The 27,304-nt window shown below is 40.6% G+C and overlaps 1 protein-coding gene across 1 annotated transcript in view; it reads left to right on the top strand.

The window, feature by feature from the left end:
- LOC126455560 (U7 snRNA-associated Sm-like protein LSm11) overlaps nucleotides 1-27,304 on the top strand; it is a 130,591-nt gene that overhangs the window by 93,703 nt on the left and 9,584 nt on the right. The window contains exon 4 of the mRNA XM_050091315.1: nucleotides 24,132-24,270. Coding sequence (XP_049947272.1) covers nucleotides 24,132-24,270 — 139 coding nt within the window. The remainder of the gene's footprint in view (nucleotides 1-24,131; nucleotides 24,271-27,304) is intronic.

Raw genomic sequence — 27,304 nt, forward strand, 5'->3', positions numbered from 1 at the left:
AATAAGTAGTGTAAGTTCACGAACCTGTTGTCAACCCCTGTTCACGGGTCTGGGTATTTTGACATTGGCTTTTCAATATATATATTACTTCCTGTCATTTCTTGTTAAAAATGCTAGCTTATTCCCAAGAATAAGCAGTTTTCACTTGGCAGAAATCAATCCTGCATTTGGATCGGACTTTCTTAATTCTTATGCAGAAAGGTGTGCAGTGTACTACAGCATCCATTTTCAGTAAGCTACCACTTTGATTCAAAATTCTTAGCAGTAATCCACAGGCTGTCAAATTGAAACTGAAGAGTTTCCTGTCGAGGAGTTCCTTGAAAAATTAAGCTGATTCTTGTTGCATTGTTGATTGCGTTTACTTAAACCTATGGACTTACTTTTTTCAGGTTCATAAATATTTATTTTTATCTGTTATTACTTTTATGTTGTAATTTCATGTACTGACACGTTCCATGACCTAGGAGATTTGCTCCTCAGTTTGGTGCTACGGAACTTGATGTGTAAATAAATAAACTGCAGCTGCAAAGAAGGCGGGGACAGTGCCACTGGCAGCGAAGGTCGAGGTGTCGGTGTTTAGTGAAGCTAGAGGAATTTTTGTTTATTGATTAACATGAAGAAAATAAGACCATAACTATAGAATGCTACTCTCAACTTATAACGGAACTGGACACAAGCATTCGCATAGACAAACCTGGCTTAAAGAAGGGGGGGGGGGGGGGGGGGGGGATCCTCTTCCTTGAGGACAATGCACATGCCCACAAAAGTGTTTTGGTAATGGGGAAATTGAGCATTGCAGCACTTCGGGAGGAATACTGCAGAGGTGAAATAGTGGCACTGGGACACCACTGGATGAAATGTATTTATATTAGAGAAGATTGTGCTGAACAATAAAACTTCTTTGAAAGCATAATTTGTTGTTTTCACTATCAGGCTGAGAACTTTTCTGGCTGCCCTCATATATTACAGTTATGTCGAAACTTTCTGGATACAGATGTTGTGCACAACGAGGTTAAATTTTTACAAGCAAAACAACTGAGAATGTAACAGAGCATAACAGTTTTTAAAAATTCTTTTATTCCTCTTCTACAATGCAACTACTGTTATTATGAGTGTCATTCTTCCATGGCCACAACTCATCCCCAAGCCGCGACCTCTAAAAACAAGTGGGCCACAGCAGGCGGACATAATAAACTTGTCATCCCATCTTGCAGATATGCTGTGCTCACATAGCTTGAATTATGTGCACATAATAACAAACCATTTCTCTGACAATATACTGTTTGAAACTTCTCTCTTAAATGTCATGATCATCTTTCATTGTTTAGAAGGGCTTAGTAACTTATCACTTTCCTTAAAATGAGATGTTACACCTCACGTCTTATGAAAGTAGAATAGGAAATGTTAGCATTGTGAGGCTCTCTCTGAAGGTTTGTCCCAGGGGGATGACATCCTTCATCCTATTAAACATTTACATAGCCAAACTTTCTCAAAGAGTTACTAATGTGTTCGTGGACTTAAGCCCTTAATATGTCTGACAGGAATGAGGTTTGTATGGTATGCTACACACACATTTTTCTTGCCAGCAAAGATGCTGATAACGCAGCTGTTGAACACCTTAAAACGTTTATAGTCGTCATCATGTCATCACTACAATATTGATACCAAAAGAATTGTCCATTACACACACACACACACACACACACACACACATTAAACTGTGAGCAATACATTGTCATTTTTCTGTCATCTGCTGTTTTGGATTTATACAGATTATGTGCTGTCGCTCTGAAGTAAGTTGTCCTGTTCTTTGTTTTGCCTGTTAGAGATGCTATTCTTTGCCTTATTGTAAAGACAAAATTTTATTGTGCTTACTATTTCATCCCAACTAACAGTTATTCTAGTTTTGAGTACACCTCTACAAGTTGCTGTTGGTGCTTGTTTTCTGTCAAATAACATTGTCTTACTCTGCTGTTTTGGATGTATACAGATTATGTGCTGTCGCTCTGAAGTAAGTTGTCCTGTTCTTTGTTTTGCCTGTTAGAGATGCTATTCTTTGCCTTATTGTAAAGACAAAATTTTATTGTGCTTACTATTTCATCCCAACTAACAGTTATTCTAGTTTTGAGTACACCTCTACAAGTTGCTGTTGGTGCTTGTTTTCTGTCAAATAACATTGTCTTACTCTGCCTTATGCATAGCTCCTGCCATGTAGCTGGTACATGCTGCCCGATGTTATTAAAACATACGCGGTCTCCAAGGTTGTTTTTGTGAGTGCATACACACTGTAGTGCACTGGTTACCCTCCCCTCTCGTCTCTGCTCCACCTGACACCTCTTGTATTACGGCTATACCCCTCTTCCCTGCCATGCCTTCTGCATCTGGCAGTGGCTGCCTCTACTCACCCTGTCCCTCCCACAGAAGTTATGTCTTACCTCAGATGAAGTAACCATTCTCTGAAAGCCTATGTTGGAGTGGCCATTATGCTTTTAGCAATTCCATGTACATCTACATCTACATCTACATCTACATTTATACTCTGCAAGCCACCCAACGGTTTGTGGTGGAGGGCACTTTACGTGCCACTGTCATTACCTCCCTTTCCTGTTCCAGTCGCGTATGGTTCGCGGGAAGAACGACTGTCTTAAAGCCTCCGTGCGTGCTCTAATCTCTCTAATTTTACATTCGTGATCTCCTCGGGAGGTATAAGTAGGGGGAAGCAATATATTCGATACCTCATCCAGAAACGCACCCTCTCGAAACCTGGCGAGCAATCTACACCGCGATGCAGAGTGCCTCTCTTGCAGAGTCTGCCACTTGAGTTTATTATGCATCTCCGTAACGCTATCACGGTTACCAAATAACCCTGTGACGAAACGTGCCGCTCTTCTTTGGATCTTCTCTATCTCCTCCGTCAACCCGATCTGGTACGGATCCCACACTGATGAGCAATACTCAAGTATAGGTCGAACGAGTGTTTTGTAAGCCACCTCCTTTGTTGATGGACTACATTTTCTAAGGACTCTCCCAATGAATCTCAACCTGGTACCCGCCTTACCAACAATTAATTTTTATGATCATTCCACTTCAAATCGTTCCGCACGCATACTCCCAGATATTTTACAGAAGTAACTGCTACCAGTGTTTGTTCCGCTATCATATAATCATACAATAAAGGATTCTTCTTTCTATGTATTCGCAATACATTACATTTGTCTATGTTAAGGGTCAGTTGCCACTCCCTGCACCAAGTGCCTATCCGCTGCAGATCTTCCTGCATGTCGCTACAATTTTCTAATGCTGCAACTTCTCTGTATACTACAGCATCATCCGCGAAAAGCCGCATGGGACTTCCGACACTATCTACTAGGTCATTAAATATATTGTGAAAAGCAATGGTCCCATAACTCTCCCCTGTGGCACGCCAGAGGTTACTTTAACGTCTGTAGACGTCTCTCCATTGATAACAACATGCTGTGTTCTGTTTGCTAAAAACTCTTCAATCCAGCCACACAGCTGGTCTGATATTCCGTAGGCTCTTACTTTGTTTATCAGGCGACAGTGCGGAACTGTATCGACCGCCTTCCGGAAGTCAAGAAAAATAGCATCTACCTGGGAGCCTGTATCTAATATTTTCTGGGTCTCATGAGCAAATAAAGCGAGTTGGATCTCACACGATCGCTGTTTCCGGAATCCATGTTGATTCCTACATAGTAGATTCTGGGTTTCCATAAACGACATGATACTCGAGCAAGAAACATGTTCTAAAATTCTACAACAGATCGACGTCAGAGATATAGGTCTATAGTTTTGCGCATCTGCTCGACGACCCTTCTTGAAGACTGGGACTACCTGTGCTCTTTTCCAATCATTTGGAACCTTCAATTCCTCTAGAGACTTGCGGTACACGGCTGTTAGAAGGGGGGCAAGTTCTTTCACGTACTCTGTGTAGAATCGAATTGGTATCCCGTCAGGTCCAGTGGACTTTCCTCTGTTGAGTGATTCCAGTTGCTTTTCTATTCCTTGGACACTTATTTCGATGAGAGCCATTTTTTCGTTTGTGCGAGGATTTAGAGAAGGAACTGCAGTGCGGTCTTCCTCTGTGAAACAGCTTTGGAAAAAGGTGTTTAGTATTTCAACTTTACGCATGTCATCCTCTGCTTCAATGCCATCATCATCCTGGAGTGTCTGCATATGCTGTTTCGAGCCACTTACTGATTTAACGTAAGACCAGAACTTCCCAGGATTTTCTGTCAAGTCGGTACATAGAATTTTACTTTCGAGTTCACTGAACGCTTCACGCATAGCCCTCCTTACGCTAACTTTGACATCGTTTAGCTTCTGTTTGTCTGAGAGGTTTTGGCTGCATTTAAACTTAGAGTGAAGCTCTCTTTGCTTTCGCAGTAGTTTCCTAACTTTGTTGTTGTACCACGGTGGGTTTTTCCCGTCCCTCACAGTTTTACTCGGCACATACCTATCTAAAACGCATTTTACGATTGCCTTGAACTTTTTCCATAAACACTCAAGATTGTCAGTGTCGGAACAGAAATTTTCGTTTTGATCTGTTAGGTAGTCTGAAATCTGCCTTCTATTTCTCTTGCTAAACAGATAAACCTTCCTCCCTTTTTTTATATTCCTACTAACTTCCATATTCAGGGATGCTGCAACGGCCTTATGATCACTGATTCCCTGTTCTGTACATACAGAGTCGAAAAGTTCGGGTCTGTTTGTTATCAGTAGGTCCAAGATGTTATCTCCACGAGTCTGTTCTCTGTTTAATTGCTCGAGGTAATTTTCGGATAGTGCACTCAGTATAATGTCACTCGATGCTCTGTCCCTACCACCCGTCCTAAACATCTGAGTGTCCCAGTCTATATCTGGTAAATTGAAATCTCCACCTAAGACTATAACATGCTGAGAAAATTTATGTGAAATGTATTCCAAATTTTCTCTCAGTTGTTCTGCCACTAATGCTGCTGAGTCGGGAGGTCGGTAAAAGGAGCCAATTATTAACCTAGGTCGGTTGTTGAGTGTAACCTCCACCCATAATAATTCACAGGAACTATCCACTTCTACTTCACTACAGGATAAGCTACTACTAACAGCGACGAACACTCCACCACCGGTTGCATGCAATCTATCCTTTCTAAACACCGTCTGTACCTTTGTCAAAATTTCGGCAGAATTTATCTCTGGCTTCAGCCAGCTTTCTGTACCTATAACGATTTCAGCTTCGGTGCTTTCTATCAGCGCTTGAAGTTCGGGTACTTTCCCAACGCAGCTTCGACAGTTTACAATTACAATATCGATTGCTGCTTGGTCCCCGCATGTCCTGACTTTGCCCCGCACCCGTTGAGGCTGTTGCCCTTTCTGTACTTGCCCAAGGCCATCTAACCTAAAAAACCGCCCAGCCCACGCCACACGCCACACAACCCCTGCTACCCGTGTAGCCGCTTGTTGCGTGTAGTGGACTCCTGACCTATCCAGCGGAACCCGAAACCCCACCACCCTATGGCGCAAGTCGAGGGATCTGCAGCCCACACGGTCGCAGAACCGTCTCAGCCTCTGATTCAGACCCTCCACTCGGCTCTGTACCAAAGGTCCGCAGTCAGTCCTGTCGACGATGCTGCAGATGGTGAGCTCTGCTTTCATCCCGCTAGTGAGACTGGCAGTCTTCACCAAATCAGATAGCCGCCGGAAGCCAGAGAGGATTTCCTCGGATCCATAGCGACACACATCATTGGTGCCGACATGAGCGACCACCTGCAGATGGGTGCACCCTGTACCCTTCATGGCATCCGGAAGGACCCTTTCCACATCTGGAATGACTCCCCAAGGTATGCACACGGAGTGCACATTGGTTTTCTTCCCCTCTCTTGCTGCCATATCCCTAAGGGGGCCCATTACGTGCCTGACGTTGGAGCTCCCAACTACCAGTAAGCCCACCCTCTGCGACCGCCCGAATCTTGCAGACTGAGGGGCAACCTCTGGAACAGGACAAGCAGCCATGTCAGGCCGAAGATCAGTATCAGCCTGAGACAGAGCCTGAAACTGGTTCATCAGACAAACTGGAGAGGCCTTCCGTTCAGCCCTCCGGAATGTCTTTCACCCCCTGCCACACCTTGAGACGACCTCCCTAGATGATTGTTTCAAGAATTTGAGAAGTACAACAGAAGAAACGTTAGAGTTATGTGTAAATTACTTAGACACTGTCAGAAGGTTTATGTGGAGGTTGTGGACAGCAGAGAAACAGAACGAAGAAATGATTGTATAGAATTAACAAATGTTGCTACTCTGACCTATCTATATCTACGTCTACATGCATACTTTGCAAACCACTGTGAAGTGTATTCGAGAGGGTACTTCTTACTGTGGTTACTGAAGAATGTGAGGAAGCTGCAGATAGAAGAAATAAAGTTGTGTGAATACCAAACAGATTTATTTGAAATGAAGCAGGTGAGGAATGAAATCAGGCAATTCGTGAAAGAGGCTCTTGTGATTTAGTGTTAATTTTTTAATTTTAGAAGAGGAAGAGAGAGCAATTGATATATTATTTCAAAGTGGAAAGATAACAAAAGTGACTCACATAATGAATATCCTGTTTATTTATTGAGGGGGGATTTATTACTCACTTTCAAAGAAAAATACTGACCTGATGCTATGAGTAACGTAGCACTCATAATGCCAGAAGGGTTGATGTCACATCAGAGCATGTGCAGTTGAAAAAGATAGTTGCCCCCCATCTCTTGGATGATCTTAATACGGATGACCATCATTTCAGCATCCGACAACCGTTTCTAGTTATCGCAGAGAGATTGCTGTAAAACATGTTTTTGTTCACATTATTTGCATACTAGCATGCATTCAAAGAGAAATGGCCTATTTGTAATGTGATTTTTCGTCTTGTCACTTGCACAGAAATGGCGTAATTTTAGTGCGATTTCTGTCTCACACTCTAAGACAAATGGTACAATTTTAATGTAATATTTACAGTGTGCTGTAGCACATTAGCACATGATAACCACTCACCACTGTGTAAAAATAATTTGAACAAAAACAAGTGGGCAGGCATAATTATGACTTGATAGACAAATAAGGAGCAATAAAAGGTTGTATGACAGAGTGAAAATGTAGGAAGAGTTCCCTTGTTCCCTCTCACTCTCCTTGCCTCTTCTCTCCCTTTTTTTCAAGCCCTACTATCTATTGGGGTGACTGACTGGATGGGAGGTACATAAACAATATTTATAACAATGAAAATAATCAGTTTTTGGCAATATAATGTAATTGGACAGATAAAAAATGCACTCACCAAGCGGCAGGGAAGGAAGAGGGCGAAGGAAAAGGACTGGAGAGGGTGTAGAGTGATAGATGGTTGAATTCAACTAAGCTGATGAGATAGTGGGGAGCTGTTGAGGGGTGGTGGTTGATGTTTACGGTAGTGGAAGAAGATTGGTGTGGAGCTGTTGAGGGGTGGTGGTTGATGTTTACGGTAGTGGAAGGAGATTGGTATGAGAAATGGGCTACCTGAGATTCAGCTCCAAGGGGCTGCTGTATCAAAGTAAGTGTTGCAGTCACAGTTCCCATCTACCCATTTCGGGATTCATGTAGTCTTTTATGAAGCAGCCATTGAAATAAAGCATATTTGGCTCAGCAGCATGTTTTGCCACTTTGGTCAACTGTGCTCTTGCTCATAGTTTGGCAGTAACCATTCCTAATGGACAACTGTTTGGTGGTTATGTACAGTTAAAAGGCTATGCAGAAGTTACAGTGGAGCTGATATATTACTTAGCAACTTTTCAAAGGACTGAAATAAGGTGTACTGATTGTCCCATGTGCCCACGTCTTGCATCTTGATCTTTCACACAGCTATGACCCATATGTCAGTTGGTTGGGATTAGGACCAATGTAAATAAACATGTTCATGAGTCAGACAAACTTCTACATCTACATCTACATCTACATACATCCTCCGCAATCCACCGTACGGTGCGTGGCGGAGGTTACCTCATACCACAACTAGCATCTTCTCTCCCTGTTCCACTCCCAAACAACGAGGGAAAAATGACTACCTATGTGCCTCTGTATGAGCCCTAATCTCTCTTATCTTATCTTATCTTATCTTTGTGGTCTTTCCGCAAAATGTAAGTTGTCGGCAGTAAAATTGTACTGCAGTCAGCCTCAAATGCTGGTTTTCTAAATTTCCTCAGTAGCGACTCACGAAGTGAACACCTCCTTTCCTCTGGAGACTCCCACCCAAGTTCCTGAAGCATTTCCGTAACACTCACGTGATGATCAAACCTACCAGTAACAAATCTAGCGGCCTGCTTCTGAATTGCTTCTATGTCCTCCCTCAATCCGACCTGATAGGGATCCCAAACGCTTGAGCAGTACTCAAGAATAGGTCGTATTAGTGTTTTATAAGCGGTCTCCTTTACAGATGAACCACATCTTCCCAAAATTCTATCAATGAATCGAAGATGACAATCTGCCTTCCCCACAACTGCCATTACATGCTTGTGCCACTTCATATCGCTCTGCAATGTTACACCCAAATATTTAATCAACGTGACTGAGTCAAGCGCTCCACTGCTAATGGAGTATTTAAACATTACAGGATTCTTTTTCCTATTCATCTGCATTAATTTACATTTATCTATATTTAGAGTCAGCTGCCATTCTTTACACCCATCACAAATCCTGTCCAAGTCGTCTTGTATCCTCCTACAGTCACTCAACGACGACACCTTCCCGTACACCACAGCATCATCAGCAATCAGCCGCACATTGCTATCCACCCTATCCAAAAGATCATTTATGTAGATAGAAAACAACAGCGGACCTGCCATACTTCGCTGGGGCACTCCAGATGATACCCTCACCTCCGATGAACACCCACCATCGAGGACAACGTACTGGGTTCTATTACTTAAGAAGGGGAACCGAGTCCAGCGCTTTCCGGAAGTCAAGGAATATGGCATCCGTCTGATACCCTTTATCCATGGTTCGCAAGATATCATGTGAAAAAAGGGCGAGTTGCGTTTTGCAGGAGCGATGCTTTCTAAAGCCGTGCTGATGCATGGACAGCAACTTCTCTGTCTCAAGGAAATTCATTATATTTGAACTGAGAATATATTCAAGAATCCTGCAACAAACCGATGTTAAGGATATTGGTCTGTAATTTTGCGGATCCGTCCGTCTACCCTTCTTAGATACAGGCGTCACCAGTGCTTTTTTCCAGTCGCTCGGGACTTTACGTTGGGCAAGAGATTCACAATAAATGGAAGCTAATCAAGCAAGTAAGGAGCCAATGCAGTAGAGTACTCTCTGTAAAACCGAACTGGAATCCCATCAGGACCTGGCGATTTATTTATTTTCAACCCATGCAGCTGCTTCACAACCCCAGGGATGTCCATCATTATGTCCTCCATATGGGAATCTGTATGAGACTCAAACAGCGGTATGTTTGTATGATCCTCCTTCATGAAAGATTTCTCAAATGCTAAGTTTAAAATTTCAGCTTTCGTTTTGCTGACTTCCGTTGCCAGGCCAGACTGATCAGTGAGTGACTGGATGGAAGCCTTCGACCTGCTTACCGATTTTACGTAAGACCAGAATTTCCTTGGGTTTTCAGAAAGATCTTTTGCTAAGGTATAAAGGTGGCAATGGCTGAATGCTTCGCGCATCGCTCTTTTTACAGCAGCACGAATCTCTACTAACTTTTGCCTGTCCTCATTCTCCCGATCTTTCTTGTACCGCGAGTGCAACTGCCTTTGCTTCCTGAGCATTCTCCGAATTGCACTGTTAAACCACGGTGGGTCTTTTCCGTTCGTAACCCAATTTTTCGGCACATACTTGTCCAATGCGTGATTTACAATGTGTTTAAAATTTGCCCATAATTCTTCCACGTCCATCGTACTGGAAGTAAATGAAGTCGATTCATATACTAAGTGGGATGCTAACAACTGCTTATCTGCTCTTTCTAGTAAGAATATTCTCCTAGCCTTCTTGACCGACTTTTTAACTTTCGTAACCATAGTCGTAATGACAACATCATGATCACTAATCCCTGTCTCAACACTGACACTGTCGTTGAGGTCTGGTCTGTTCATGGCTACCAGATCTAAAATATTTCCATTATGCGTTGGCTGTCGATTTAGCTGCTCAAGACAGTTTTCGTATAATGTGTTCAAAAGTAATTCACACTACGGCTTGTCTGTACCACCTGTAATGAATCCATAGACATCCCAGTCTATACTAGGCAGGTTGAAGTCGCCTGCGACTAATATAGCATGATCCGGGTACTTCTGCGATACAGAATGTAGACTCCCTTTGAATGATTCTAGAATTGTCACAGTATTACCTGGTGGCTGGTAATAACACCCCACAATTAACTTTATTTCCCCTAGCCCTGTTAAATGTGTCCAGGTAACTTCACAATCACACTCTACTTTGACCTCAGTAGACACAATATTTTTGTCAACTGCAATGAAGATACCACCTCCTACGGTGTCTAATCTGCCTTTCCGATACACGTTCCAACCCTCACTAAATATTTCGCAACTTCCTATCTCAGGGTTCAGCCAGGTTTCAGTCCCGAGAATAATTTGCGCGCCACACGCTTCCTGGAGGGCAGTAAATTCAGGAACTTTATTCCAAACACTCTGAAAATTTACTGCTAATATCAGACATCTAGCAGTGTTTTTATGAGGTGTGGGACAGTATCTGATAAAATACATTAAGGGATTTGACTGTGTTACTAAATGAACCAGATTTGATGACATAATGTTTCTTGCCAACATATGCAGGGTGCCCATAATCAAAGTTACAGCTTCAAAATTCTGTAGAAGGAGAAACACTGCATAGAATGATGTCAAATTTAATTATCATATTATTAATGCAGGGGGAAAACATCACTTAACAAAAAAATTAAAGATAATTTTACCAGTAAGCATCTTAACATAAATGGGGTCAGCTACAAATGACATGAATCGCAACAAGGCAGTCATGGTTTGATTTGAGTTGCTCATTACACAATCCGTACTGATCAATTCCATCACTGCACAATTTTGAAAGTCAACAGCTGTGCCACTGTTAGTTGCGTAAGCCCAGCCACCATGGCAAGGTCGCACCACATCTGATCAAAAAAATTGGTTTTTAAGTGTCCTCAGGCCAAAAAGCTCATAAAAATCCAAATGACATTGGTTTCTAATTGTCATGAGACTATTGCAAGACATGTTCAGAATGCTGTCCGCCATTTTCTGCCACAGGTTGAAATTGAGGAACGGCATGTTCCATACAGATCGAAGTGTGTCAGTGCATGTCTTCAATTCAGCTATGTTCATAATTGGAACACTGGACGCAACACCCTTTACATAACCCCACAGCCAGAAGTCCAAATAGACTAGTATCAGGTGATATGGACAGCCAACCTGTAGGAAAATGATGGCTGATAATTCTAGCATTTCAGAAATGCTTCTGCAGCAGCCCATTCACTGGCTGTGCAATGTTTGGAGGAACACCATCATGCATAAAAAGGATCCCACCCATGCATCCATGCTGTTGAAGGATTGGAATGACAGTGGTGCACAAAGGACTCTCATGGCGTTTACCAGTGATGGTGCAGGTAACAGGACCTGCAGGACTCATTTCCTCAAAAAAAATACGGCTCTGTGACAAAAGATTCTCTCATCCTGCACCACACAATCATCTTCGCTGAATGAAGTTGTACTGGTTGGTATGCATGCAGATTTTCCATTGCCTGTATTCTGCATTCTGCGTGCCTTACTTGCACATCCCTGGAGATGAAAATGGGCATCTTTTGTCCACAGGATGTTCCCTGGCCATTCATTGTCCACTTTGTGGCGCGTGCCCCTGGACTCCAACCACGTGCTGATGTAGTCGACGCCGTAGAGCTGCTACTGCCACAGCTCTCACGGCAGAGTAGACACACGATGTGATATAACGTTAGTCCCCGTAGATTAACGGGAGGAAAAAACCATTAAAAATTTCCGAAAAGGCATTCCTCGCGTAGTCGTTGTATCTCCATTACAAGTCCGCAGCATTTCCACTTATGCAAACTCGTATAATTGATGCTTTTTATTATTAATATTGTATTGTTAATTGCCTGGATTTGCAGTAGTTATTAATTCTTCTCTTGTTTGCATAGCACACACCACTGGTTGCGAGGAAATATTTTAGTTAACAGTTTTTTCTTATGCTGTTGTCTTGTTGCTATGGAATTGTTGAGCTGATAAGCAGTGAGATCCAGAGATACTCTTTGATTCAGTCTTTGTAAGATTGCGTCGTAATACGAAAATATTTTGAAGTTCACTTCTCAACTAATGACATGAATATTTGCACTTCAATGAAATAGTCTTTCATGAGTAGTTGTTGATTTAGTCATTTATCAAACTATTTAATGATGTAGTCCACACCGGGTATTTTACTAGTAACGATCAGTTTATTGTTATTTTATCACTAAATACTTATAACTCCCGCACCACACGCACACGGAAGAGTTTAGTTAAGTCAGTCCGACTGAGTTATAGTTTCTTGGCAACTACTACAACTCAACACTTTAGCGTAATTGTTTTATCTTCATGATGTCGCGTACTTGGGTCCTACTCAAGACTAATTCCATGTATTCTTTCATAGAATGTTCACTTCTCCTTAAGGTCCAACTAATCTAAAGTCAAGTCCAATGTTCACTAATTCCGTTATTAAATTTCAATTAACCCATAGTGCATGGTTAAATGAGTCTATCTGTTCCTGTCTCAGTTCATAAAATCAGTTTCTTAAGCCGTGAATCCCATCATGCAACAAACACTTCTAAACTCGAAAACAATCTCGTCATGATTCACAACCTCAATAATTCAGATCAGAGCTGCTCTCGTACGTCTGCACTGGATGAGTTCTAGCAAGTGACTCCTTCTGTGGAAAAGCATTGTAGGCGCATTGAATTTCTTCGTTGCCCTTACAACTCTCTTCCACATAAAAGTTATCTCTGATGACATTCCTTTGGACTTAACTTTTGAGATATTAATTTCACATTTGTCACATGGATATTTGTCCATTGCTGAAATACGATGTTTCTTCTTTCTCTTTCGCTAACAAATATGCTCAGTGGTGTACAATGTAGTTGTTGACAAAACTCTTTCGTGTTAGCTTGTCGTGACTGCCAAGATAACTTTCCCTACTTCATGTTCTTTCTTAATCGACTTTAAGGTGGTCATTGGGACGTTACAACTTCCATGAGAGCAAGAAATTACAGAGTGAACATTTGTCTTGCTGGCAGGTCAGCAAGAAGCAACTCCTGAACGTGGTGATATTGTATGGATAACAGTGCATGATGTTTCTTAGGATTTTATGCACCATGCATGCAGGCATGTCTAGATTTGAGCAATTACTCATGCACTATGTGTTTGCGCCCACCACTTGACCCCTCCTCCAGTGCTTTGGCCACGTCTTCGACAGACGTTGGATCAACTGATTTCCTCCCTCCGCCACATTGCACTTTTGCCAGCAGTGCGTGAGCCTTCAAGGAGACAGTCATGTTGGGCATCTTGGCTGCAAACTAAAGAATAGCTGCCTGTCTGTTGGTGAGCATATTCTGATACTTATAGCACCATCTATTTGTTGAACTCTTGTTTTTTAACACTTCCCCCAGTGACATTGACATTTCCTCTGCGTCAGTAATATGCTGTTCAAATTTGACATCATACCAAGCAGTTAGTCTGTACTTTTACTTTGACAACACAGACAACTGATGCTTCACGAACAACAAGGATAAGCTCAAGAGTTGGAACAAATTACAAGCAGAAATTGAGAATGAGTCATTCTACATCAAATCATGCAGAAATATTAGGTTATGGCACATATCCTCACACAAAACCTTGAAATCTTGTCTAATAGAAGTTTACCTAGATAGATCAACATTTCCAATATTTAAGTGTTGCAGGTCAAGTACTTCTTCAGTAGTGATACAAAGAAGTAATATGGATACAAGAACTCAGGCTTTCATAGTAATGCACCTTTGTAATTTAAAAGTGCAATAGTTCCTTCAGTTTTTTTTTTTTTCAAATTAAAGAGAAAGGTTAATATTTTTATGTTCAAGCTGCTTGTATTGAATATAATCTATACCTTAGAAAAAGTTGTAAATAATTTCTTTTAAGCAAACCCAATACATGGACAGTCTAATTTTTTAAAGGTATTCCTCCCTCATAGATTTCTGTGGGAGTTTTACAATATTTATAATAATGTTTCATTTTTTCACACAAAAAGAATCAGTCTGTAGATATGATGGAAAGTGTGGAAAAACACTTTTTTTAAAAAACAGAAAAAAGTTTACTTAAATTAGTAATGTATGGCTACCAAGTCACTCTTTCAAACTGCTTAAAGGGGGAGGAGGCCACACTGGGTTTTCCTAGGGACAAATCATATTTAAGGAAAAAATTTAAATTAATTACCACTAAATGTGCTACATAATGCACATCTTTGTTTTGAGTCGTGTGTTCACTGAGCATCCAATCTGGAGCTCTTGGTACTAAGTTGCATCACACAGTTCATTGTTGAAATCAAACAATGGGAAGCCAAAGATGGAATAAAAATGTTATGAAAATGATAGGTTGTTCCTCATTATACAGAGGAAAAGTTGATTTGCAGACAGGCACAATGAAAAGATTTCTATAGTTCATTGTTGGTCAAGAATTTATTTGTGGAAATTTTTCAGCTATTCACTTCTGAACTACTATCTATCTATCTATCTATTGAAAATAGTAACAATAATATTAAAATAAAAATTTGAAATACTTTTGTGATGAAACAATTGAACAAAATGCTTTTGTCATTATTTAATCACTTTTTAGATTACTATCTATTGAAAATAGTAACAATAATATTAAAATAAAAATTTGAAATACTTTTGTGATGAAACAATTGAACAAAATGCTTTTGTCATTATTTAATCACTTTTTAGATTAGTTCAACATCTTTTCTATTATTTATGACAAATGGTGGTTTTATGTATTAGGCAATATGGAAAGTACAAGTAAGTGGTGTATTCTTGCACAGTACTTTCAAGATTCATGTGATGGTGCCCGCACTTACATGACTGAATTGACTGATGAAGAACAAGAACTTCTATTAGGGAGAAGCAACAGTCATTCTTACTGTGTATCTGTTTCATAAGTGTGTATTAAACATAAAGACAGATCTCACATACGTGAATGAACTGACTGATGAAGAACAAGAACTTGTATTAGGGAGAAGCAACAGTCATTATTACTGTGTATCTGTTTCATAAGTGTTTGTTAAACATAAAGACATATATATCTGTGCAGCTTCTCCCTACATAAGAAAATTTGCTATGGTCCCTTTATGCATCATAAATGACCTGTGTCATCTGGATCATGTGAAGTTAGTGTAGACCTGGCAAAGAACTTCAGAATTAAGAGGATTTAGTGGAGAAAAAATGTGCCCAACCTGTAGCATACTTATTGCTGGAAAGCAAGGAAGTGACGACTTGTCATTTGATGATATAAATGTGAAGCTGCAGACTCCTGAGAAAGCTTTGCTCACTACTGTTTGAACTAGCCTGGGAACATCTCTTGAAAAGCTGCATTCACTGGCTCTTGATAGTCAGTATGCAGCAGCCAAGTGTAAATTAGAATCAGCAACTGGGGTATTGAAACTTAAAATTTCATATGTATATCGAGTGGAGCTAGCTATTGATCCGAGTAATAATCCTGACAATATTTTAACAATACTTGCAGAAAAGGTAAAATATCCTGTCCCTTCTTGTCAGTGTTTTTTATATACACACATCAAAAAAAGCTTTGCATCACATCGGTTCCGAGAGTTCCGGAACCTGTACAGAAAATTGGAATAGAGATCAACATACAAATCATTTCCACCCTTTTTATTGCTCATGAAAACCACACATTGGATGTTGTACCACCATGCAGCAAGACCTTCAGAGGTGTTGGTCCAGACTGTTGTACTCACCGGTACCTCTAATACCCAGTAGCATGTCCTGTTGCATTGATGCATGCCTGTATTCGTCATGGTATACTATTCACAAGTTCATCAAGGCACCGTTAGTCCAGATTGTCCCACTCCTCAACTTTGATTCGGCATAGATCCCTCAGTGTGGTTTGTGGGTCATGTTGTCCATAAACAGCCCTTTTTAATCTATCCCAGGCATGTTCGATAGGGTTCATGTCTGGAGAACATGCTGGCCACTCTAGTCAAGCGATGTCGTTATCCTGAAGGAAGTCATTCACAAAATGGGCATGATGGGGGCGCGAATTGTCATCCATGATGACGAATGCCTCGCCAATATGCTGCCGATATGGTTGCACTATCAGTCGCAGGATGGCATTCACATATCATACAGCCATTATGGTGTCTTACGTGACCACCAGTGGCGTACATCGGCCCCACATAATGCCACCCCAAAACAGCAGGGAACCCCCACCTTGCTGCACACGCTGGACAGTGTGTCTAAGGCATTCAATCTGACCGGGTTGCCTCCAAACATGTCTCCGACGATTGTCTGGTTAAAGGCATATGTGACACTCGTCGATGAAGAGAACTTGATGCCAATCCTGAGCAGTCCATTTAGCATGTTGTTGGGCCCATCTGTACTGCACTGCATGGTGTGGTGGTTGCAAAGATGGATCTTGCCACGGATGTCAGGAGTGAAGTTGTGCATCATGCGGCATATTGTGCACAGTTTGAGTCATAACATTATGTGGCATTATTCACCATGGTGGCGTTGCTGTCGGAGTTTCTCCGAGCCATAATCTGTACTTAGCAGTCATCCACTGCTGTAGTAGCCCTTCGGCGGCCTGAGCGAGGTATGTCATCGACAGTTCCTGCCTCTCTGCATCTCCTACATATCCGAAGAACATCTCTTTGGTTCACTCTGAGACATCTGGACACTTCCCTTGTTGAGAGCCCTTCCTGGCACAAAGTAACAATGCGGACGCGGTCAAGTTGTGGTATTGACCATTTAGGCATGGTTGAACTGCAGACAACACGAGCTGTGTACCTCCTTCCTGGTGGAATAACTGGAACTGATCAGCTGTCGGACCTCCTCCGCCTAATAGGCACTGCTCATGCATGGTTGTTTACACCTTTGGGTGGGTTTAGTGACATCTCTGAACAGTCAAAGGGGCTGTGTCTGTGATACAATATCCACAATCAATGTATATCTTCAGGAGGTCTGGGAACTGAGGTGATGCAAAACTTTTTTTGATGTGTGTACTTCTCCCTTTTTGATTCTGCACAGAACCCCCTCATTCCTTACTTTATAAGTCCACCTAATTTTCAACATTCTTTTGTAGCACCACATGTCAAATGCTTTGCTTTTCTTTTCTGGGTTTCCTGCAGTCCATGTTTAACTGTCATACAATGTTGTGCTCCAAATGTGCATTCTCAGAAATTTCTTCCTCAAATTAAGGCCTAAGTTTCATTCTAGTAAACTTGTCTTGGCCCTTTTTTCCAGTACTAATCTGCTTAGGATGTCCTTCTTGTTCCATCCACCACGTGTTATTTTGCTGCCAAGGTAGCAGAATTCCATAACTTCATCTTCTTCGTGGTCACCAATTCTGAAGTAAAGTTTCTTGCTGTTTTCATTTCTGTTACTTCTTATTGCTTTCATCTCTCTTCACTTTATTCTCAATCCATATTCTGTACTCATTAGATTGTTCAATACATTCAACTGTTGTGAGTGAATCTTGTCACTGATATACTTTCACCTTGAATTTTAAAACCGCTCTCAAACCTTTCTTTTATTTCTGCCATTGGTTCTTGAAAGTATAGAGTGAACAGTAGGGGCAAAAGACTACATCCCTGTCTTACATTCTTTCCAATCTGAGCACTTTGTTCTTGGTCTTCCACTTTTATTATTCCCTGTTGGCTATGTATGTGTTCTTCGGTATATTACCCATCTTTCCCTATAGCTTACCCCTATTTTTCTGAGAATTTAGAATATCTTGCAGCATTTACATTGTCAAATGCTTTTTCCAGTCCGACAAATCCTATGAATATGTCTTGATTTTTCTTTCGTCTTGCTCCCATTATCAACCACGACGTCAGAATTGCCTCTCTGGTGCCTTTAACTTTCTGAAAGGTGATCCTCATCTAACAAATCCTCAATTTTCTTTTCAGTTCTCTGTATATTATTTTTGTCAGCAACTTGGTGCATGAGTTGTTAAGCTGATTGTGCAATAATTCTCTCAGTTGTCAGCTCTTGCAGTCTTCAGAACTGTGTGGATAGTGTTTTTCCAGAAGTCAGATGGTATATCACCAGATTTGTACATTCTGCACACCCACATGAATAGTCATTTTGTTACCACTTCCCCCAATGATTTTAGAAATTCTGATGGAATGTTACCTATCCCTTCTGCCTTATTTGATCTTAAGTCTTCCAAAGCTCTCTTAAATTCTGATTCTGACACTGGATCCCCTACCTCTTCTAAATCGACTCCTGTTTCTTCTTCTATAACATAAGACAAATCTTCTCCACTCATAGGGACCTTTATTTCCACCTCTCCGTTCTCTCCTTAGCATTTAACAGTGGAATTCCTGTTGCGCTTGTAATGTCACCATCCTTGCTTTTAATTTCACCAAAGGTTGTTTTGACCTTTCTATATGCTGAGTCTGACCTTCCGACAATATATATATTTTTTTTTTTTTTTTTTTTTTTTTTTTTTTTTTTTTTTTTTCATGGAGCTGTTATCAACTGAATTATTTCTTCTGTTACTCATGTTTTCTTCATATTTATCTTCTTTTTACTTATGTTGTTCTTTCCAACTTCTGTGATTGTGCTTTTTAGAGATGTCCATTCCTCTTCAACTGAACTGGCCATTGAGCTGTTTCTTATTGCAGTATCAATAGCATCAGAGCATTTCAAGCATGTCTCTTCATTCGTAAGCACTTCTGTATCCCACGTCCTCATACATTGATTCTTCCTGACTAGTCTCTTAAACTTCAGCTTACTCTTCATAATTACTAAATTGTGATCTGAGTGTATATCTGCTCCTGGGTAACTCTTACAATCCAATACCTGATTTTGGAATCTCCGCCTGTCCATGATGTAATTTAACTGAAATCTTCCCGTATCTCCCAGCTTTTTTCAAGTATATGTCCCCCTCTTGTGATTCTTGAACAGGTTATTCAATATTACTGACTGATATTTATTGCAGAACTCAATTAGTGTTTCTTCTCTCTCATTTGTAGTACCAACCCCATATTCTCCCATAACCCTTTCTTCTTCTCCTTCCCCTAAGACCGCATTCCATTTCCCTTTACATACTGAATTATCCATTCAATATCCTCATATACTTTGGCTGTCTCTTTAGCTTCAGCTTGTGATGTTGGTATATATACCTGAACTGTCATTGTTGGTGTTGGTTTGCTGTTGATTCTGTTGAGAATAATGCTATCACTGAACTGTTCACAGTGACACACACTCTACTCTAACTTCCTGTTCGTAACAAGTCCTAGTCCTGTTATACCATTTTCTGTTGCTGTTGATATTGCTCTGTACTTATATGACCAGAAATCTTTGCACTCTTTCCATCTCACTTTCCTGACCCACATTACATCCAGATTGAGTGTTAGCATATCCATTTTCAGATTTTCTAGCATCCCCACCACTTTCAGACTTCTGACATACAAGCCCCGACTTGTAGAACCTTACTCTTTCATTGGTTATTCAATCTTTTTCTCATGGTCATCTCCTCCTTGGCAGTCCTGTTCTGGAGATCAGAATGTGTGACTAGTCCAGAATCTTCTGCAAAGGAGAATCATCATGTCATTTTTCCTATTAAATGCCACATGTCCTTTAATGCAGTGGTTTACATTGCCTTCTGTGTTCTCACACCGTTGATCATTGCTGATTCTTCTGCTTTTAGAGGCAGTTTCCCACCCCAAGGGCAAGAGAGTGCCCTGAACCTCTGTCCTCTCTTCTCCGCTCTATTTGACGTGGCCATTGGCAGAATGAGGTTGACTTCTTATGCAGGAAGTCCTTCGCCATTTTTATGCCAGAAGTTAGCTGCCAGTGCCACTTATTTTTATTCAAAATTTCAGCAGTGATGGGCTCCAACCCGGGACCGAGGACATTTTGATTACTAATGAAAGATGCTACCCCTATACCACGGTTACAGGAGCAAAATGAAATAGAAGACCCTGATGATATGGTTCAATACTGTAATGTGTATCAACTGATAGATTGACTTCAATTGTTCAAATCGCCATTATGTTGGAATTCTGTGACACACTAAGTAAGAAGGCATAAAACTTACTCCGCACTCTTTCATTTCTCAATCACAGTCTGATTACCTAAAAATTAAGAAGGAAACAGTAGTAGCTGCCCTCTTCACAGTTTTGTTTTTTTGTACAAAATAGACACAGTTACATGCACGTGTTTTTGTATTATTTCTGATGATCTAAAATACAATGTGGCCCTGATGTATCAGACTCAGAAGTCTGTGCTAAATTTTTTTAGGTGAATTTCCTGAAATTCCTGTTGCTTCTGCTTAATATTTCCCTGATGGATGTGCTGCACAGTACAAAATGTATCTGCGTCTGTGAATGTGATTTCAATGTTAAGTGCAGCTGGTCTTTTTTTGCAACCAGGCATGGCAAATCTGCTTGCAGTGGTATTGGTCGCACTGTTAAAAGACCTGTCACAGAAAGAAGTTTGCAGATACTGTATAAAGATAAAAACTTGCAGCATTGCTGCTATTTGAATTCTGCCAGGAGAGTCTGCAAGGAATTTCAGTTCTCTGTTTCAAAAAATGAAATCTACATCTACATCTGTATTCTGTGAACCACTGTGAAGTGCATGATATAGGATATGTCTCATTGTACCAGTAATTAGAGCATTTTTCCCATTCTATTCACATACGAAGTGAAGGAAAAATGATTATTTAGATGGCTCTATACTCACTACCTTTATATGAGCTGTACATTGGGGGTTTCAGTATATTTCTAGATTCATTATTTAAAGCCAGTACATGAAACTTTGTCTGTGGGGTCTCTCAGGATAGTTTCCGTCTGTCTTCAAGAGTCTGGTAGTTTGGTTCTTTCATCATTTCTGTGACACTCTCGTGTGGGTCAGACAAACCTGTGACCATTCATGATGCCACTCTCTGTGTACATACAATATCCCTTGCTAATCCTGTTTGGTATGGATCCTACGCACAAGAGCAATATTTTAGAATGGGTTGCATGAGTGATTTGTAACCAGTCTCCTTTGTAGACTAATTGCATTTTCCTACTATTGTACCAGTACACCAAAGTGTGGTACATGCTTTGCCCACGACTGAGCCTGTGTGATTGTTCCACTACATGTCCTACTGAGTGTTACATCCAGGTATTTGTAAGAGTTTGCAGATTCCAACTGTGACTCACTAATATTATAGTTATAGGATACTATGTTTCTTTCATTTTGTGATGTGCAAATTTTTACATTTTCAACATTTAAAGCATGTTGCCAATCATTGCACCACTTTGCAATCTTATAAAAGTCTGACTGAATATTTGTACAGCTTGGTTCAGACTGTACTTCATTGTAGGGACTACATCATCTGTGAAAAGTCTGAGGTTACTTTTAATATTGTCCACTATATCATTAATACACAACATGAACAGCAACAGGCCCAACACACGTCCTTGGGGTACACCTTAAGTTATTTCTACATCTGTCAATTATTCTCCATCCATGATAATGTGGTGCATCCTCCCCACTGAGAAATCCTAAGCCCAGCACATATTTTGTCTGATATTCCATACGATTGTATTTCTGATGGTACATGGTACATGATTACATGGATGTGGTACTGAGTGTAATGTTTTTCGAAAATCAAGAAATATGGCCTCTATCAGACTGTCTTGATCTGCGGCTTTCAGGGTGTCATGTGAGAAAAGTGCGAACTAGGTTTCACTTGATCTATGTTTTCGAAATCCATGCTGATTGGCATGGATGACATCATTATTTTCAAGATACCTCATTATGTTTGAGCTCAGATTATGTTCTAATATTCTACAACAAATGGATGTCAAGGACATTGGACAGTAGTTTTGTGGATCATTTCTTCCATCCTTCTTGTAGACAGGTGTGATCTATGGTTTCTTCTAGCTACTGGACACAGCTTTTTGTTCAAGGGAAACAAGTTACAAATTCTTTTTTCAACAGGTGAAAGTACAAAAACAGATTATGGAACACAATCCATGCATCACATTATACCAATGTCACCAACCAAGATTGGAGCATAAAGGCTAAGATGTGGATGTGTGATTTCTCTATGCTTCTGTCACTAACGCCAGAATGCTCTGTGCAGCCCAGTTGCTATTTTGCATGTGTGTATGGCTCTTCTTGGTATTTGGGGATTGTTGAGAAAGTGAATGACGGTGAAGGAGATGTTACAGGAAGATCGTGCATCCGTATGTACCATTCTTGTCCTTGTGTTGGCCTGATAGTGATGTTTGTGACATTCCATTCTCTCATAGTGTGTGTGAAGTTGATATCACCAAAGCAAAAGGCCATACTCATTCTCTAAGCAAAAACTCTTCAAGGTTGGCAGGAGAAAAGTGGTCCTTATACAAAGAACTATTAAATGTGAAATATTAGAGTGACTTGTCACATGTATACTTCTAAATGAACTTGAATGCAGATTGCGGCATCAGCATTTTGTGTTGACATGATAGTGACTTTTGAGAAAGTGCTCAAGTACTGTAAACAAAACCCTAGGTGTCACTGCATTGAATTAATCCATTTATGACACAGAAATTACCATTATAATGTTCATATATTGTGCAATGTATATGAACATTTTATACTTTGTACTTCTGTTTTATACTGCAGTTTTTGTTATACTTGTATATTTTAGGCTCACTTATGTTGTTATGCTCCTTTGATAGCTAACAGTATTTCTCTCGAGGATACTGTGGGAATGCTAATGGCTGAGTGGAAATGTTTTCAAAATCCACATAAAAAAAGATTTTTGTGATGAAACTGTACTATTTGTAGATCATTGCCTAATATTTCCTATGATTTTCTGAGGTGGGAGGGTGGGGTGGGGTGGGGTGAGGGAAGTGGCCATTTTTTTCTAATTTAACAAAATAAAATAAAATAAATCTACAGAAGTTTGTATGACCAGTTCTTTCATATTTTCATAAACTAGATTTCAGAAAGAATATTAAGGAAAAAATTGGCAGCCTACTTTTTTGCATTTAAAAACTGCTGCCAATTTTTAAATTTTCGCAGTTTGGTTTGAAGTAACACATTGCATCAAACTTTGGCAATCACTACCAACAGAATGCATGTAAAGTGATAAAAACTGGTAACAGTTCATGAAATTAATTACAAAAGCTCTATACAAAATCTCATTTCTCTGGTAGATAGAGGATATCATAGCCTGGATGACTTGATATGGAATGACCCAAAGACATTGGCCAATGAGCAGCAGGTCAGTATAGCCAAAGAATAATTGAATAACAGAAGCCAGCATCAATGCCAGACAACACAATCATATATACAGACTCTTTTGGGGCTATGTTACATGGTAATGAAGTGCCTGGTAGAGAACATCCATCAAGCACCTCTTTTTTTTTTGAAGGGTGGCACTACACATAGATCATAATCAGCTGGTGCCAAACATTGAGTCAATACACCAGAAAAGAGTATACCAAAACATACTTTCCAGTGTTGTACCAACAACAGCCATGGAAGACCATTAATACCTTGCTTTGGTAATGCAGCAAATAATGAATTGCAGCAACAATTCATAGCCAGGTGCCCTTATATGTGGCCTCTGTGATAAATTCTTCCTTCTTCATGCAGAAATGCCATGTAACTATCATTATTGTAACATTAAATTCTCTAACACATTGTTGAAGAATTGCCAGAAGTATGAAAATTGCTGAATTGGAAGGCAAAAGCTTTGAAATGAAGGAACATTGAGTTGTGCACACTGTTTAATAGTTAATAATTTCAGAATGATTACTATGATCATTCAATTTTGATACAAGTTCAGACAGGTTCCATAAATTCTGCTGCTAATCAGGTTGTATAGTCCCATTTTTAAAACCATTTTTCTAATTTTTTTTTCCTTTTTTTCCAGGTAGTTACGAGAAGTATGAATGGTATCAGGGGTTACTGTGAGGCCTTTGTTGTTGCCTTCGACAGGCACTGGAATCTGGCACTGAAGGATATACGTGAAGTTTGGACAAGAAAGAAGAAGGCTAAAGTACCTTCTATTGGTAAATATATACGAGTACAAGTTATGATGATTTATACTTTGTATGTAATTTACTTCCAATGTTATCAAATTTGGGATGCTATGAGACAGTTATAAATAATGATATCATTTTATATTGATTCTTCTCCAAGGTAGTGTAACAGTAGTTACAACTGATTGCATCAGGCATCATCAGTGTTCTCCCTCTACCACTTTTTACCTAAAAAAAGTCACCAATTTCATGTATTTGCAAATTTATGATCAGTGTTTATATTACTTCTCATTACTGGATTCAGCTGGAACTCTGTATGCTTCTATGAAATTGTCAACAGTCAGTATTATACTCCCATACAGTACAAATTTAATGTGGTGGCTCAAGAATGGCAAATGATCTGTAATGTTTTACAAATTAATATCTGAGTGCTTTCACTGCAGGAAGTCTCAACCTTCTTAATATTTCATCTTGTTTTGCTTAAAACAAACGTTTATTACAAAAGAAAACCATGGAAAATCAAGGATGAAATAACAATATTATGAAAAGGATAGGTTGTGCCTCACCATATAGAGGAGGCACTGACTCACAGACAGGCACAACAAAAAGACTGTTGTACATTTGAGCTTTTGGCCAAAAGGCCTTCTTCTAAAGTAGCAAACACACGCATTCACACAAACACAAGTCACTCTTGCATGACTACTGGGTAGCTCAGTTGATAGACCACTTGCCCTCGAAAGGTGAAGGTTCGACATTTGAGACCTGGTCCGACACACGGTTGTAATCTGTCAGAAAGTTTCATATCAGCATACACTCTGACACAATGTGAAAATTCATCCTGGAAGATGCCTCCAGGCTGTGACTAAGCCATGTCTCTGGTGTCTCGCAATACCCTTTATTCCAGGAGTACTAGTTCTGCAAACATTTTAGATATGCATCACGGTTTCATGATCGTTTACACTGACGGCTCCAAATACGGGAATTCCCTTGGCTGCTCTGTAGTGTTCGCAGACCGTGTCACCAGGATTTGCCTTCCTGCCGAGTATACTGTTTTTTCAGCAGAGCTCCACGCAATCCTGAAGGCACTGCAGCAGGTGCATCGTCTTCCGGGCAGACGTTTTCTCATCGGCTCCGATTCCCTTAGTGCCCTACAATCATTGCAGAGCCTGTACCCAGCTGAGGAGTTGGTCTGGCTCATAATTGACCAACTGTACTTGCTCCACCAGCGGGGTAAGCAGGTGTCATTCTGCTAGGTGCCCGGTCATGTCAGGATATGGGGCAATGAACAGGCCGCTCAGGCTGCCAAGGAGGCCTGAATAGGACAGGACGTGACACAGTGTTCTATTCCCTTGCAGTATGTCATTCCTGTCCTACATAGGAAGTGCATGCAGTTGTGGGAAGAGGAATGGCTGGCAGTGCCATCAATAAGCTGTGATTGGTGAAGTCCACAACCCTGCCATGGCATTCCTGCTGCCAGTTGCCCAGGTGGGATGAAGTCACACTCACTCATCTTAGGATTTGGACTGTCTTCTCACACATGGCTTTTTATTATGGCGAGAGGATCCCCAGTTTTGTGATGCCTGTGGTGAGCACATCTCTATCTGCCACATTTTAACAGGTGATACGAGTGTAGTTAGGGTTTTAAAGTTTTGTAATGTGTCCGGTTTCTGGCCTAAACTTTTAGGCTGGAGGTTTTAGGGTGTTGCGGAGTGGCTGCCACCTCCTTTTTTTTCCATGCCGTCCCCCAGCCACATCCATCTGCCATATTGTTTTAGGACCTTCTACCACTTTCTTCCTGTGTCGTTCACGTTTTACTGCTGACGCCATGCTTCGTCCCATGCTTCAGTGTGGGTCCGTATGGTTTTCCACCCTTTGTTACATGTGTTTTACTTGCTGTTTTATCTTTCTGTACTGAGTATTTTACTGACACTCATCTCAATCTGTTTTTGTGTGGGCGCTAAAGACCTTGCCGTCAGGCGCCCTTATCACCATCTCCACCACCAGTAGTTCTCTGCACGACTGCTACGGTCGCAGGTTCGAATCCTGCATCGGGCATGGGTGTGTGTGATGTCCTGAGGTTAGTTAGGTTTAAGTAGTTCTAAGTTCTAGGGGACTGATGACCACAGCAGTTAAGTCCCATAGTGCTCAGAGCCATTTGAACCATTTGAACCAGTAGTTCTGCAAGTTACGCATATGAAGTTTGGAAGGTAGGAGATGAGGTATTGGCAGCAGTAAAGCTGTGTGGCTGGGTCATGAGTCATGCTTGAGTAGTTCAGTTGGTAGAGCACTTGCCCATAAAAGGCTCTCGGTAGCCAGAAACATTGATTTTGTGTGTGTGTGTGTGTGTGTGTGTGTGTGTGTGTGTGTGTGTGTGTGTGTGTGTGTGTATTTGGTTGTGGTATTCTTTATTTCTTCTAACTGGCTTACTGTAAAAACTGTTGTTTGTGTCAACAATGTAGACCAATATGAGAATTTGGTTATTATCACCATTCAAGATGCATCAATTTTTATCATGAAACCATATTCAAATTTAAATCTGTTTTTCGAATCAAAGTAAAGTAAAACACAATGTGCTTCTCGAAATGGCTACTTGTAGTTCAGAGTAGCCCCTATCGATAGGCAGGCCTGCATTTAGCAGTGAATTATATAAATTCTTTGTAGGGTTGTATTGTATTTAACTATAGCAAAAGCATACATATCACATACAAATTCATTCACTGTGTTCTGTGCTTTCATTCATTACTTGCAAGTAGTTAATGTCATGTGAAGGAACAGCCTCCATTGGATAGAACTAGTGTTCTGTTGCCTGACGGTTGTTTGAATGGTTCAAATGGCTCTGAGCACTATGGGACTTAACTTCTGTGGTCATCAGTCCCCTAGAACTTAGAACTAATTAAACCTAACTAACCTAAGGACATCACACACATCCATGCCCGAGGCAGGATTCGAACCTGCGACCGTAGCAGTCGCGCGGGTCCGGACTGAGCGCCTTAACCGCGAGACCACCGCGGCCGGCGACGGTTGTTTGAACTTTTCCCTTTTACACAGGGTTTTAATTTTATTT

The sequence above is a fragment of the Schistocerca serialis genome, chromosome 2 (assembly GCF_023864345.2).
Source record: "Schistocerca serialis cubense isolate TAMUIC-IGC-003099 chromosome 2, iqSchSeri2.2, whole genome shotgun sequence".
Taxonomy (NCBI): domain Eukaryota; kingdom Metazoa; phylum Arthropoda; class Insecta; order Orthoptera; family Acrididae; genus Schistocerca; species Schistocerca serialis.